Genomic DNA, 14,183 nt, shown 5'->3' on the forward strand with positions numbered 1-14,183 from the left:
GGAATATACAGATATACAATTACACTGATTTATTCCACCTGAAATACACAACACTGCCCATCACTAGAGGAACACTGTATTCCAACTCAACACAGGACTTAATTCCGCCTTCTGGCCACTAGATACCTCTATCATTCTCTATGGTGTGTAATGCCTTAATACCACCTTCTGGCCACTAGAGGCCTCTATCATTCTCTATGGTGTGTAATGCCTTAATACCACCTTCTGGCCACTAGAGGCCTCTATCATTCTCTATGGTGTGTAAGGCCTTAATATCGCCTTCTGGCAACGAGAGACCTCTATCATTCTCTATGGTGTGTAAGGCCTTAATACCGCCTTCTGGCAACGAGAGACCTCTATCATTCTCTATGGTGTGTAAGGCCTTAATACTGCCTTCTGGCCACTAGAGACCTCTATCATTCTCTATGGTGTGTGTAAGGCCTTAATACCGCCTTCTGGAGACCTCTATCCTTCTCTATGGTGTGTAAGGACTACCTGACTGAGAACATGCAAGTGGTGCCCCATAAATATTTAATATTCTATAATTATAACTGAGAGAGTCACTCAATTAGCCATGTCATCTACAATTTGTTTGGGGTAAGTTAGTCTAGCCAGCTATCTAACGAGTAAAGAACAGAAAAGGGGCGGCAGCGTAGCCTAGCGGTTAGAGCGTTGGACTTGTAACCGAAAGGTTGCAAGATCGAATCTCCGATCTTGACAAGGTAAAAATCTGTCGTTCTGCCCCTGAACAGCCTAAATAAGAATTTGTTCTTAACTGACTTGCCTTGTTAAATAAAGAGATTTGCAGAGAACATATACATTTTTAATAAAACAATGAAAAATGTTGGAAACAGTGTCAGGATGTTTGGAAACTGAAGACCCCCTTGAGCAGAACGTTGAAATCGTAACATCTACCTTCATTCTCCTACGGCATCTGTTAACAGCCTTTCTAGAGACTAACGGACTGGGAACCTGACGGAGGGAAACGGACCGCGATAGGGAACCTGACGGGAGGGAAACGGACCGCGATAGGGAACCTGACGGGAGGGAAATAGGAAACTACGGGAGGGAAAAGCGACCGCGATAGGGAACCTGACGGGAGGGAAACGCGACCCCGGATAGGGAACTGACGGCAGGGAACGGACCGCGATAGGGAACCTGACGTGGAGGGAAAACGGACCGATAGAGAACCTGCATCGAGGAACGGACGGAATAGGGAACCTACGGGAGGGAACACGGACCGCGATAGGGAACCGAAGAACGGAGATTGGAACTTGTCCGGGAGGGAACGCCCGATAGGGGCACCTGCCAGAGGAACGGCCCGATAGGGAACCATGAACGCGGGAGAGTGGAAACGGACCGCGATTAGGTGCGAGAACGGAACCCGATAGAACCGGGAGGGAAACGGACCCCGCGAGAAACTGGGGAAAACGGACACGAAGGCCTTGACAAAATATGAGCAGAAAGGTTAGAGTAACGCATGTTTATGCGTGAATTCATGGATGACCAACCTGGCGAATACTGGATCAGAAGAAACACTGATGTTTAAACAGACAGAGTCCAGGAAACCTACAGAAGTGGAAATGTCTATGCTGAATCTGCTTTGCTTCCTGATTAAATCAGCCAATCATGATCAACCATCTTCCTAAAAATACAACAAAAGGATGCGTAATGAGAGTCACAATCACATTATTTGTCCGTCGCCTGCGATAAACAACGGGATAAAGACTGCTCTGGACCGCTTCCAACAATGCATGTAAGTTGTAAGCTACAATTTTACACGGGCAGAATTTTACCACTACAGACTGTTTATATGTAAACAGACATATAACTTCCAATTATATTGAGGCGAAAATTTATCTACGTTTTCACACCTTAGAATAGACCATTAAAATAAACAAAGATGTAAAAGTCTCCTCTGTGAATACCCGTGTTAGCCCTTGACGGTTCGTCCATGTGTGCTGCTGTCGGTAGCTGTTTCAGTCTAAAGGGTTATATGTTTTCCAGCCTCTGCTGCTGCCTGGACATCTACAACGACGGAGCCAAGACCATGGGTTGGTCCTACAGGATATCTACCCTGCTGACCAACTCGCCTCGATGACGTCCCCTAACTGTGATATGCGACCACCGGACGGAGGGAAATGCGACCTGTGAGTAAGCGCCAGACCTAGAAGGAAACTTATTTAACAGATTACATACCAGAACAGGCGGCCTCAACCCTCCAGACACTAGAAGTCGCCCTCGACCCTCCAGACCAGAACAGAAGTTCGGCCTCGCCCCTCAGACAGCTGAGTCGCCTTCGATCAGACCAGAGTCGGCCTCGACCGCCTCAGCGCAGACCAGAGTCGGCCTCACACCTCAACCAGACCAGAAGTCGGGCCTCGACACCCCTCCAGACCAGACTCGAGAGTCGGCCTCGACCCTCCAGACCAGACTAGAGCTCACCGTCAGACAGACCTCGATCGTTCCCCTCCAGACAGACTAGAGTCGCCCCTCGACCATCCAGACCAGACTTAGAGTTCGCTCCTGACCCTCCAGACCAGACTAGTCGGCCTCTGAACCCCTCCCAGACACAGACTAGTCGCAGTCCTCGGACCCCTCCAGACCAGTACTAGAGTCGCCCTCAAGCCTCAATCCAGACCAGACTAGTCGGCCTCGACCCCTCCAGACCCAGACTAGAGTCGGCCTCACCCCTTCCAGACACATACTAGTCAGCCTCACCCCTCCAGACAGACTAGAGTCAGCCTACACATAATTGCGTGACATTTTTACTTTCAATGAATCTGGATTGGATCTTATTTAATCCCACTAAATATGTTTAATTGTAGCCCGAATAAATTAGTCACACAACACTTACAAACTAGTTCAGCCTCAAACAGACGCTATGACACAATAACTGATCTTGTTGAAGTACTTTAAAAACAACACTATTCTGCCGGTACAGGTGATCACCTATGTAAAACCGATTCTGCGTCAGTCTAATCAACCGTTGGTACTGAATTCTCCTGAGTAGTACTGAGACATGGCCTAGCATTGCTTTAACATTCTCCTCTCTTCACCCGCCCCCTCCACCCCCCCTTCCCCCTCGCTTCCTCTACCAGGTGCTTCGCAGTGAGAATGGATGGAACGTGACTTTCCTACAGAGGATGGGACAGTACACAAAACGGCTTTGGACACATGCCAGCAGGAGAGTACTGGGCTTGGCGTAGGCATCCTTACACTTCAGCGAAGCCTTTCTTTACAGGAACATGATCATCCCATAAAAACCTGGATAATATAAAATGAATCATATGGTTTTGTTTAAATGACATTTCTCTGATTCGTGAGGTTTTGACTGGGCGTCCAGTTAGTTAGGGCGAGCAATCACACCAAACAATCGGACACAACAAGCAGACCAATCAAGGACCACATCCAAGCACACAAGACCCAATCCAAACCTTACACCCACAACTAGTCAATCAACAGACCCAACAAACCAATCCAAAACAAGCACAGCCAAGGATAGCCCATCCAACAAGACACACACAGAATCCCCTTTTAGTCGGTGTGTTTAAACAGTTGCCTGACAGCGACTGCCGCAACTCCAAATGAACCCATCAACCTCCCACGCCACCACATGACCCCACATAGCAAGCGTTCAAAATACATGGTAAATAACATAATTAATACTCAACAGACACGCTCCACTCAGTCAGGTCTTTTTCTTTATTTACTGATTTCTACATTTGAATAACTTGTGAGCAAATGATAGACACAATACCAAGCATCTTAAGTCGTCACGTGTTATCCATTTATGTTCTCTCGTCTGATATGGAGCCTGTCTATCGTAGCTCCTATCTATTTGGTAGATCGACACTTATGCAGCCGAGCTCGATCTTAGAACGACAAACCAGCTATGCAACGATCTCTTCGAAGACATACTGGATTCTAGTACACTCCGGGTAACCAAGTCTCTTTGATTCTTCAAGTCACCTTTTGCTGAAAGCTTAACGTTGATTTTCCAACCAGCTTAAGGCTAATGTAATTTTTCCAAGTACCAATTACTGGTACAGTATATATAACAAACAAATGAAGTAAGCTTCTGAACATCATTATTTCTGTGCACTGAAACGAAACATTCACTTTCTGTAATGATAGAAATAGAGAATCCTTTTTAAGACATCAAACTTCGACCTCGACGCCAGCCGCTTCTACAGTTTCACATGTTCCTCTTCATCGGAACTGGTTTTAGATCCTGGGTACACAGGTGGGTGAATACTGAATTACCAGTTGTAGTAAGAGGACTGGGTTTTAGACTGGGACACCAGGTGGTGATATGATTACCAGGTAGAAGAGGACTGGTTATTAGACCTGGAGAAAACCCGGTGGTTGATAGACAAACCAGGTAGGATGGTTAGTCACCAGGATGTGATCATGAATTACCATAGAGCGTAATATCTTAGCCTGGGGACAATCGCAGGCTTATATGATCAACCGTAGAGGGCTGTCATGTACACGGAACTCCGCGTGTCGGTGGATATGATTCCTAGGTACGGAAGCCACTTTGCTGTGTTTCATGATCCTGGACATTGCCGTACCCGCGATGCAGGTCTTTGATTAGATCACAGTCGAAGAGGACTGTATTTACAACGAGACAACCCTAGTGGTATATGATTTACTAGGCTCCGAGGAGCCTGGTTTTAGACCTGGGACACCAGCGTGGTGATAATGAATACATACCAGCGTTATGACAAGAGGACTGGTTCGTAGACCTGGGAACACAGGTGGTGTGATATGAATTAACCAGGTAAAGAGGAACTGGTCTTCAGACTTGACCAGCGGCCTCTGACTCTTGGTAGGTCCGACCATGTCTGATATATCGTCGCTCATAAGGGTTCACCAGGTCATCGTTCGATATCGAATTAGCCATGGTTAGGCACGCACTGTGATTCCGGACCTGAAGTTACCTACACGAGTCGCAAGGTACATGTGACGGACCTTGGGACTCGACGCCTACCTCTCTACCACGTGAAGGCCTGACTGTCTTGACTGCCAGCAAAGTCCAATCTGAACTGAAGGCTACAAGATTAATTCAATCTGGCTTTAATAAATAGTTGCAATTACGCTGTCAGATGCAGGCCTGAGGAACCGAGCTACCTCTGACGCTTGAAAAGACACAGTGGCGGGTGTACAAATTCAGTAGCTCAGCTTAGGTGAGGCAGAAATCAAGTTCTACGCATCTCTGGATCTCCTCGCTTGATCATCTCCAATAGTAGCAGAGTCGCTGAACAGTCTGCGGTAAAGACATCGTGGGCTTTGCTTGTAACAGACGCTGCAGGAGTTTAGTGTGAGAAACAGTTTAACATCTGGGCCTGTATTCATTAGTCAGAGTTCAGGTGAGAACAGTTTAACATCTGGCTGTATTCATTAGTCCAGAGTTCAGGTGAGAACAGTTTAACATCTGTATTCATTAAGTCGAGTTAGGTAGAACAGTTTATCATCTGGGCTGTATTCATTAGTGCCAGAGTTCAGGTGAGAACAGTTTAACATCTGGCCTGTATTCATTAGTCCAGAGTTCAGGTGAGAACAGTTTAACACTGGGCCTGTATTCATTAGTCCAGAGTTCAGGTGAGAACAGTTTAACATCTGGCCTGTATTCATTAGTGCAGAGTTCAGGTGAGAACAGTTTAACATCTGGCCTGTATTCATTAGTCCAGATCAGGTGAGAACAGTTTAACATCTGGCCTGTATTCATTAGTGCAGAGTTCAGTGAGAACAGTTTAACATCTGGCCTGTATTCATTAGTGCCAGAGTTCAGGTGAGAACAGTTTAACATCTGGCCTTATTCATTAGTCCAGAGTTCAGGTGAGAAAGTTTAACATCTGGCCTGTATTCATTAGTCCAGAGTTCAGTGAGAAGCAGTTTAACATCTGGCCTGTATTCATTGTCCAGAGTTCAGGTGAGAACAGGTAACATCTGGGCTGTATTCATTAGTCCAGAGTTCAGGTGAGACAGGTTAACATCTGGCCTGTATTCATTAGTCCAGAGTTCAGGTGAGAACAGTTTAACATCTGGCCTGTATTCATTAGTCCAGAGTTCAGGTGAGAACAGTTTAACATCTGGGCTGTATTCATTAGTCCAGAGTTCAGGTGAGAACAGTTTAACATCTGGGCTGTTTCATTAGTCAGAGTTCAGGTGAGAACAGTTTAACATCTGGCCTGTATTCATTAGTCCAGAGTTCAGGTGAGAACAGTTTAACATCTGGCCTGTATTCATTAGTGCAGAGTTCAGGTGAGAACAGTTTAACATCTGGGCCTGTATTCATTAGTCCAGAGTTCAGGTGAGAACAGTTTAACATCTGGCCTGTATTCTTAGTGCCAGAGTTCAGGTGAGAACAGTTTAACATCTGGCCTGTATTCATTAGTCCAGAGTTCAGGTGAGAACAGTTTAACATCTGCCTGTATTCATTGTGCCAGAGTTCAGGTGAGAACAGTTTAACATCTGGCCTGTATTCATAGTGCAGAGTTCAGGTGAGAACAGTTTAACATGGCCTGTATTCATTGTCCAGATTCAGGTGAGAACAGTTTAACATCTGGCTGATTCATTAGTCCAGAGTTCAGGGAGAACAGTTTAACATCTGGGCTGTATTCATTAGTCCAGAAGTTCAGGTGAGAACAGTTTAACATCTGGCCTGTATTCATTAGTCCAAGTTCAGGTGAGAACAGTTAACATCTGGGCTGTATTCATTAGTCCAGAGTTCAGGTGAGAACAGTTTAACATCTGGCTGTATTCATTAGTCCAGAGTTCAGGTGAGAACAGTTAACATCTGGGCTGTATCATTAGTCCAGAGTTCAGGTGAGAACAGTTTAACATCTGGGCTGTATTCATTAGTCCAGAGTTCAGGTGAGAACAGTTTAACATCTGGGCTGTATTCATTAGTCCAGAGTTCAGGTGAGAACAGTTTAACATCTGGGCTGTATTCATTAGTCCAGAGTTCAGGTGAGAACAGTTTAACATCTGGGCTGTATTCATTAGTCCAGAGTTCAGGTGAAACAGTTTAACATCTGGGCTGTATTCATTAGTGCAGAGTTCAGGTGAGAACAGTTTAACATCTGGCCTGTATTCATTAGTCCAGAGTTCAGGTGAGAACAGTTTAACATCTGGCCTGTATTCATTAGTCCAGAGTTCAGTGAGAACAGTTTAACATCTGGCCTGTATTCATTAGTCCAGAGTTCAGGTGAGAACAGTTTAACATCTGGGCTGTATTCATTAGTGCAGAGTTCAGGTGAACAGTTTAACATCTGGCCTGTATTCATTAGTCCAGAGCGTCAGTGAGAACAGTTTAACATCTGGGCTGTATTCATTAGTCCACGAGTTCAGGTGAGAACAGTTTAACATCTGGGCTGTATTCATTAGTCCAGAGTTCAGGTGAGAACAGTTTAACATCTGGGCTGTATTCATTAGTCCAGAGTTCAGGTGAGAACAGTTTAACATCTGGGCTGTATTCATTAGTGCAGAGTTCAGGTGAGAACAGTTTAACATCTGGGCTGTATTAATTTGTCCAGAGTTCCACTAGGTTCCCTCATTCGGTTCCGTTTGATTCCTAGTGAATACAACCCCCATGAGGGGGGCCCGTATAGATACATCATGTTAGAGCTGATCTGGGATCAGTTAATTAGAGATCATATTATTATCATAGAAAGGACGGGGGGGGGGGAGACCGTACAGATACATCATGTTAGAGCTGATCTGGGATCAGTTTATTAGAGATCATGATTATTACATAGAAAGGACAGGGGGGAGACCGTACAGATACATCATGTTAGAGCTGCTCTGGGATCAGTTAGAGATCATGATTATTACATAGAAAGGACAGGGGGGAGACCTGGTCCTAGATCACATTGAGACATAGTAGACTGATTGTGACCAGGGCTCTGGGCAGTAGCCTATGTGGTAAACAGGTACCTTAACATCTGACCTGTGTTTCCTGCTTGAACCAAAGGGGACTCTCTCACCTATCACAGCGGTATGAAGTTCTCCACCTTCGACCGAGACCAGGACCCCCATGAGACCAACTGTGCAGTCGGCGCAGTCGGAGGTTATTGGTTCAACGAGTGTTACTTGTCAAACCCCAACGGTCTTTATACATGGGGATTGAACTCACAGATGGGAGTCAACTGGAGGGGATGGAAGACCTTCTACTCTGTGAAAGCCATATCCATGAAGATTAGGCCTGTGAACCTGTGAAGGGTCCTTCACAAAGTTCCTTTAGTTAAACATGGTTTATTTGAACTGCAGATTGCTCCCTTTAAAAATGCTAGATTAGAAGACATTTGCATGTTTACATTTTTTAGACAGTGTAACATTGATCTCAGTCAGTTGTTCTATAAAACCAAAAAATAACTGTCCCAGTGGAAATGTTTCTTTTCAAAGCTCATATTCTGTTAAACCCAAATCATGTTGTTAAACCCAAATCATGTTGTTAAACCCAAATCATGTTGTTAAACCCAAATCATGTTGTTAAACCCAAATCATGTTAATAAACCCAAATCATGTTGTTAAACCCAAATCATGTTGTTAAACCCAAATCATGTTGTTAAACCCAAATCATGTTGTTAATAATCCCAAATCATGTTGTTAATAATCCCAAATCATGTTAATAATCCCAAATCATGTAATAATTCCACACTCACTCCGTCAATCCAATCCAAACTCTTACTCAATCCAAATTCATGTTAATAACCCAATCTGTTACATTCCAATCATGTTAATAAACCCAAATATGTTTAATAAATCCAAATCATGTTAATAATCCCAAATTCAATGTTAAAAACCCAATCATGTTGTTTGACTCGTCCTATCATGGTATTTGTGGTCCCGGCTGTTGTGTGGCCATTTTTACCGCCACATCAGCAGTCATGAGTCAAGACACAGTCACATTCGCTGAGTCAAATTCGTCTCCTTAAATAACTCTGGAATGTTTGGTTACACCCAACTGACTACACACCATCAATCAGGTCCTAATGCGCTGGTCTACCGGCCATTGTCCCTCCATCAGGTCCTAATGGCCTGGTTCCTCAGGGCTCATTGTCCCTCCATCAGGTCCTAATGCGTTTGCTCATGGTGCTCTCAGGTGGGTGCCTATGTCCCCATTAGGTCCTAATGGCCTGGTTCTCAGGGCTCCATTTGTTCCCTCATCAGGTCCTAATGGCCTGGTCTCAGGGCTCATTTTCCCCTCATCAGGTCCTTGGCCTTGGTCTCAGGCTCCATTGTCCTCCATCAGGTCCTAATGGCCTGGTACTCAGGGCTCCATTGTCCCTCCATCAGTCTCTAATGGCCTGGTCTCAGGGCTCTATTGTCCCTCCATCAGGTCCTAATGGCTGGTCTCAGGGCTCCATTGTCCCTCCATCAGGTCTAATGGCCTGGTCTCAGGGCTCATTGTCCCTCCATCAGGTCCTAATGGCTGGTACTAGGGCTCCATTGTCCCTCCATCAGGTCCTAATGGCCTGGTACTCAGGGCTCATTGTCCCTCCATCAGGTCCTAATGGCTCGGTACTCAGGGCTCCATTGTCCTCCATCAGGTCCTAATGGCCTGGTACTCAGGGCCTCTTGTCCCTCCATCAGGTCCTAATGGCCTGGTACTCAGGGCTCTTGTCCTCCATAGGTCCTAATGGCCTGTACTCAGGCTCCCTTCCCTCATCAGTTCTAATGGCCTGGTACTCAGGGCTCTTTGTCCTCCATCAGGTCCTAATGGCCTGGTCATCAGGGCTCTATTGTCCCTCATCAGGTCCTAATGGCCTGGTACTCAGGGCTCTTTGTCTCCATCAAGTCTAATGGCCTGGTACTCAGGGCTCCTTGTCCCTCCTCAGGTCCTAATGGCCTGTACTCAGGGCTCTATTGTCCCTCATCAGGTCCTAATGGCCTGGTACTCAGGGCTCTATTGTCCCTCATCAGGTCCTAATGGCCTGGTACTCAGGCTCCATTGTCCCTCATAGCGTCTAATGGCCTGGTACTCAGGGCTCTATTGTCCCTCCTTCAGGTCCTAATGGCCTGGTACTCAGGGCTCTATTGTCCCTCCGTCAGGTCCTAATGGCCTGGTACTCAGGGCTCTATTGTCCCTCCGTCAGGTCCTAATGGCCTGGTACTCAGGGCTCCATTGTCCCTCTAACTATGACATCAATGCAAATGAAATCTAAAATCACATCAAACACTTATCATCAAAACAGTATAGTACTTTAAAAAAAAACTCCCCTCACTGTCATATTAATCCATTTGAAGAAAGAAGTTCAACAGCAGGTTGAAACAGTGTAAAACATGGTCGTTATGGTCGTTGTGGATGTTGTTTCAAAGCCTGACACTACGAAACGGTTGTTACGGTTACTGGCCCAATGCTCTAACCACTAGGCTACCTGCCACCCGGCTCAAATCATCAACAGCCTATTGTCATGCAGCCTATATAGATATCATTACAGAGCCGTCAGAAAGTATTCATACCCCTGGACTTATTCCACATGTTGTTGTGTTACAGCCTGAATTCAAAATGGATTCAATAGATTTTTTTCCCTCTCTCATCCATCTGCACACAATACCCTGGGCTGTAATGACATCACAATACCCTGGGCTGTAATGACATCACAATACCCTGGGCTGTAATGACATCACAATACCCTGGGCTGTAATGACATCACAATACCCTGTGCTGTAATGACATCACAATACCCTGGGCTGTAATGACATCACAATACCCTGTGCTATAATGACATCACAATACCCTGTGCTATAATGACAGAATGAAAACATGTTTTTAGACATTTTAGCAAATGTATTGAAAATGAAATAAAGAAATATCTGATTTACACTGAAGTAAAATATAAACGCAACATGTAAAGTGTTGGTCTCATGTTTCATGAGCTGAAATAAAAGATCCCAGATTTGATTTGATATGTTCCAAATGCACAACTTTGTTTACATTCCTGTTAGTGAGCGTTTCTAATGCATTTCTAACACCTGTGGCATATCAAGAAGCTGATTAAACAGCATGATCATTACAAAGGTGCACCTTGTGCTGGGGACAATAAAATGACACTCTAAAATGTACAGTTGTGTCACAACACATTGCCAAATATACCCAGCAACAGCCCCAAAACATCACTGCTCTAGAGGAATGGGCCAAAATACCAGCAACAGTGTGTGAAAACCTTGTGAAGACTTACAGAAAACGTTTGACCTCTGTCATTGCCAACAAAGGGTATATAACAAAGTATTGAGATAAACTTTTGTTATTGACCAAATACAAAGATACTTATTTTCCACCATAATTTGCAAATAAATTCATAAAAAATCCTACAATGTGATTTTCTGGATTTTTTTCCCTCATTTTGTCTCATAGTTGAAGTGTACCTATGATGAAATTACAGGCCTCTCTCATCTTTCTAAGTGGGAGAACTTGCACAATTGGTGGCTGACTAAATTTTTTTTTGCCCCACTGTAACGGAACACTCCAACCGTACGGAACACTCCAACCGTACGGAACATCCAACCGTACGGAACACTCCAACCGTACGGAAACTCCAACCGTACGGAACACTATAACATATTCACTGTCTCACACCACTCACTATCTCGCTCGCTCACCTTCTTTCCTTCTGATTGGTCGGGGCTGACGTATGACAGCTTCCTGCGGACGTAAAAAACATGTCGTCCTGTTCCCGCGCGGCGACAGCTTCTCCATGAAGTACGTGGAGAACATCCATGTCAAGAACACGATGCGGTCGTCCTTAAAACACCCTGGAAGAAAACACAGAGGTCAGAGGTCAGTCCTTAAAACACCCTGGAAGAAAACACAGAGGTCGTCCTTAAAACACCCTGGAAGAAAACACAGAGGTCAGAGGTCGTCCTTAAAACACCCCTGGAAGAAAACACAGAGGTCAGACCTTAAAACACCCTGGAAGAAAACACAGAGGTCGTCCTTAAAACACCCTGGAAGAAAACACAGAGGTCAGAGGTCGTCCTTAAAACACCCTGGAAAGAAAACACAGAGGTCAGACCTTAAACACCCTGGAAGAAAACAGAGGTCAGAGGTCGTCCTTAAAACACCCTGGAAGAAAACAGAGGTCAGAGGTCGTCTTAAAACACCCTGGAAGAAAACAGAGGTCAGAGGTCAGACCTTAAAACACCTGGAAGAAAACACAGAGGTCAGACTTAGAACCCTGGAAGAAAACACAGAGGTCAGAGGTCGTCCTTAAAACACCCTGGAAGAAAACACAGAGGTCAGAGGTCGTCTAAAAACACCTGGAAGAAAACACAGAGGTCAGACCTTAAAACACCTGGAAGAAAACACAGAGGTCAGAGGTCGTCCTTAAAACACCTGGAAGAAACACAGAGGTCAGACCTTAAAACCCTGGAAGAAAACACAGAGGTCAGACCTTAAAACACCCTGGACAGTCCTATCGCAGTTAGCAGAGCAAGAGGAGGACGGGACAGGGCCACTCCTGATTTACAGTAACTCAAAGAGAAACGGTCTACTGTAATATGTCTACGCGGCTATTGGCTTGTCCTCAGGGAGATGTAATGGAGATGATGTTTAATCTCAGGCTTTCCATCCTAAATGGCACCCATACAGGAAGTACTCACACCCCTTGTCTTATTACACATGTTGTCGTGTTACAGACATTTAAATTGATTACATTGACATTTTTTGGGGTCACTGATCTACACACACACACGATACTCCACATACCAAAGTGGAATTTTGTTTTTAGAATTATTTACTAATTTCATTCAATAATGAAAAGCTAAATGTATTTGAGTCAATAAGTACTCAACCGCCCTTTGTTATGGCAAGACTAAATTAGTTCAGGAGTCAAAATGTGCTGAACAAGTCACATAATAAGTTGCATGGACTCACTCCGTGTGCAATAAAGTGTTTAACATGATTTATGAATGACTACCTCATCTCTGTACCCCACACGTACAATTATCTGTACGGTCCCTCAGTCGAGGTGTGAATTTCAACCCACAAAGACTGGGGAGGTTTTGCGTTGCAAAGAAGGGCAACTACTGGTAGATGGGTAGAAATAAATAAAAAGCTGACATTGAATATCCGTTAGAGCATGGTGAAGTTACTACACTATGGCTGGTGTATCAATACACCCAGTTCCTACAACGATACAGGCATCCTTCTTAACTCAGTTGCCGAAGAGGAAGGAAACCGCTCAGGAATTTCACCACGAAGCAAATGGTGACTTAAAACAGTTACAGAGTTTAATGGTTGTGATAGGAGAAAACTGAGGATGGATCAACAACATTGTAGTGACTCCACAATACTAACCTAAATGACAGAGTGAAAAGAAGGAAATCTGTATAGAATAAAAATATTCTAAAAACATGCAGCCTGTTTACAACAAGGCACTAAAGTAAACTGCAAAAATAATTGGCTAAGCAATTAACTTTATGTCCTGAATACAAAGTGTTATGTTTGGGGCAAATCCAATACAACACATTACTGATTACACTCTCCATATTTTCAAGCAAGTGGTGCTGCATCATGTTATGGATAAGCACAGGCCACATCCTAGAGGAAAACCTGGTTCAGTCTGCTTTCCACCAGACACTGGGAGATGAAGGACAGGCCACATCCTAGAGGAAAACTGCTTCAGTCTGCTTTCCACCAGACACTGGGAGGTGAAGGACAGGCAACATCCTAGAGGAAAACCTGCTTCAGTCTGCTTTCCACAGACACTGGGAGGTGAAGGACAGGCCACATCCTAGAGGAAACCTGGTTCAGTCTGCTTTCTACCAGACACTGGGAGGTGAAGGAAGGCCAATCCTAGAGGAAAACCTGGTTCAGTCTGCTTTCCACCAGACACTGGGAGGTGAAGGACAGGCAACATCCTAGAGGAAAAACCTGGTTCAGTCTGCTTTCCACCAGACACTGGAGGTGAAGGACAGGCCACATCCTAGAGGAAAACCTGGTTCAGTCTGCTTTCCACCAGAAACTGGAGGGGTGAAGGACAGGCCACATCCTAGAGGAAAACCTGGTTCAGTCTGCTTTCCCACCAGACACTGGGAGGTGAAACCCAGGCAACATCCTAGAGAAAACCTGGTTCAGTCTGCTTTCCCCAGACACTGGGAGATTAATTCACCTTTCAGCAGAACAATAAACCTAAAACACAAGGCCAAATCTACACTGGAGTTGCTTAACC

General features: G+C 44.9%; 1 protein-coding gene across 1 annotated transcript in view; it reads right to left on the reverse strand.

Annotated features, from left to right (window-relative positions):
• Positions 1-14,183, reverse strand: part of LOC112075958 (uncharacterized protein KIAA0930 homolog) — a 63,610-nt gene that overhangs the window by 11,514 nt on the left and 37,913 nt on the right. The window contains 4 exon segments of the mRNA XM_070441133.1: positions 1,242-1,444; positions 11,614-11,672; positions 11,675-11,690; positions 11,693-11,766. Of these exon segments, the coding sequence (XP_070297234.1) occupies positions 1,242-1,444; positions 11,614-11,672; positions 11,675-11,690; positions 11,693-11,766 (352 nt within the window).

Source organism: Salvelinus sp. IW2-2015, unplaced genomic scaffold, assembly GCF_002910315.2.
Source record: "Salvelinus sp. IW2-2015 unplaced genomic scaffold, ASM291031v2 Un_scaffold3484, whole genome shotgun sequence".
NCBI lineage: Eukaryota > Metazoa > Chordata > Actinopteri > Salmoniformes > Salmonidae > Salvelinus > Salvelinus sp. IW2-2015.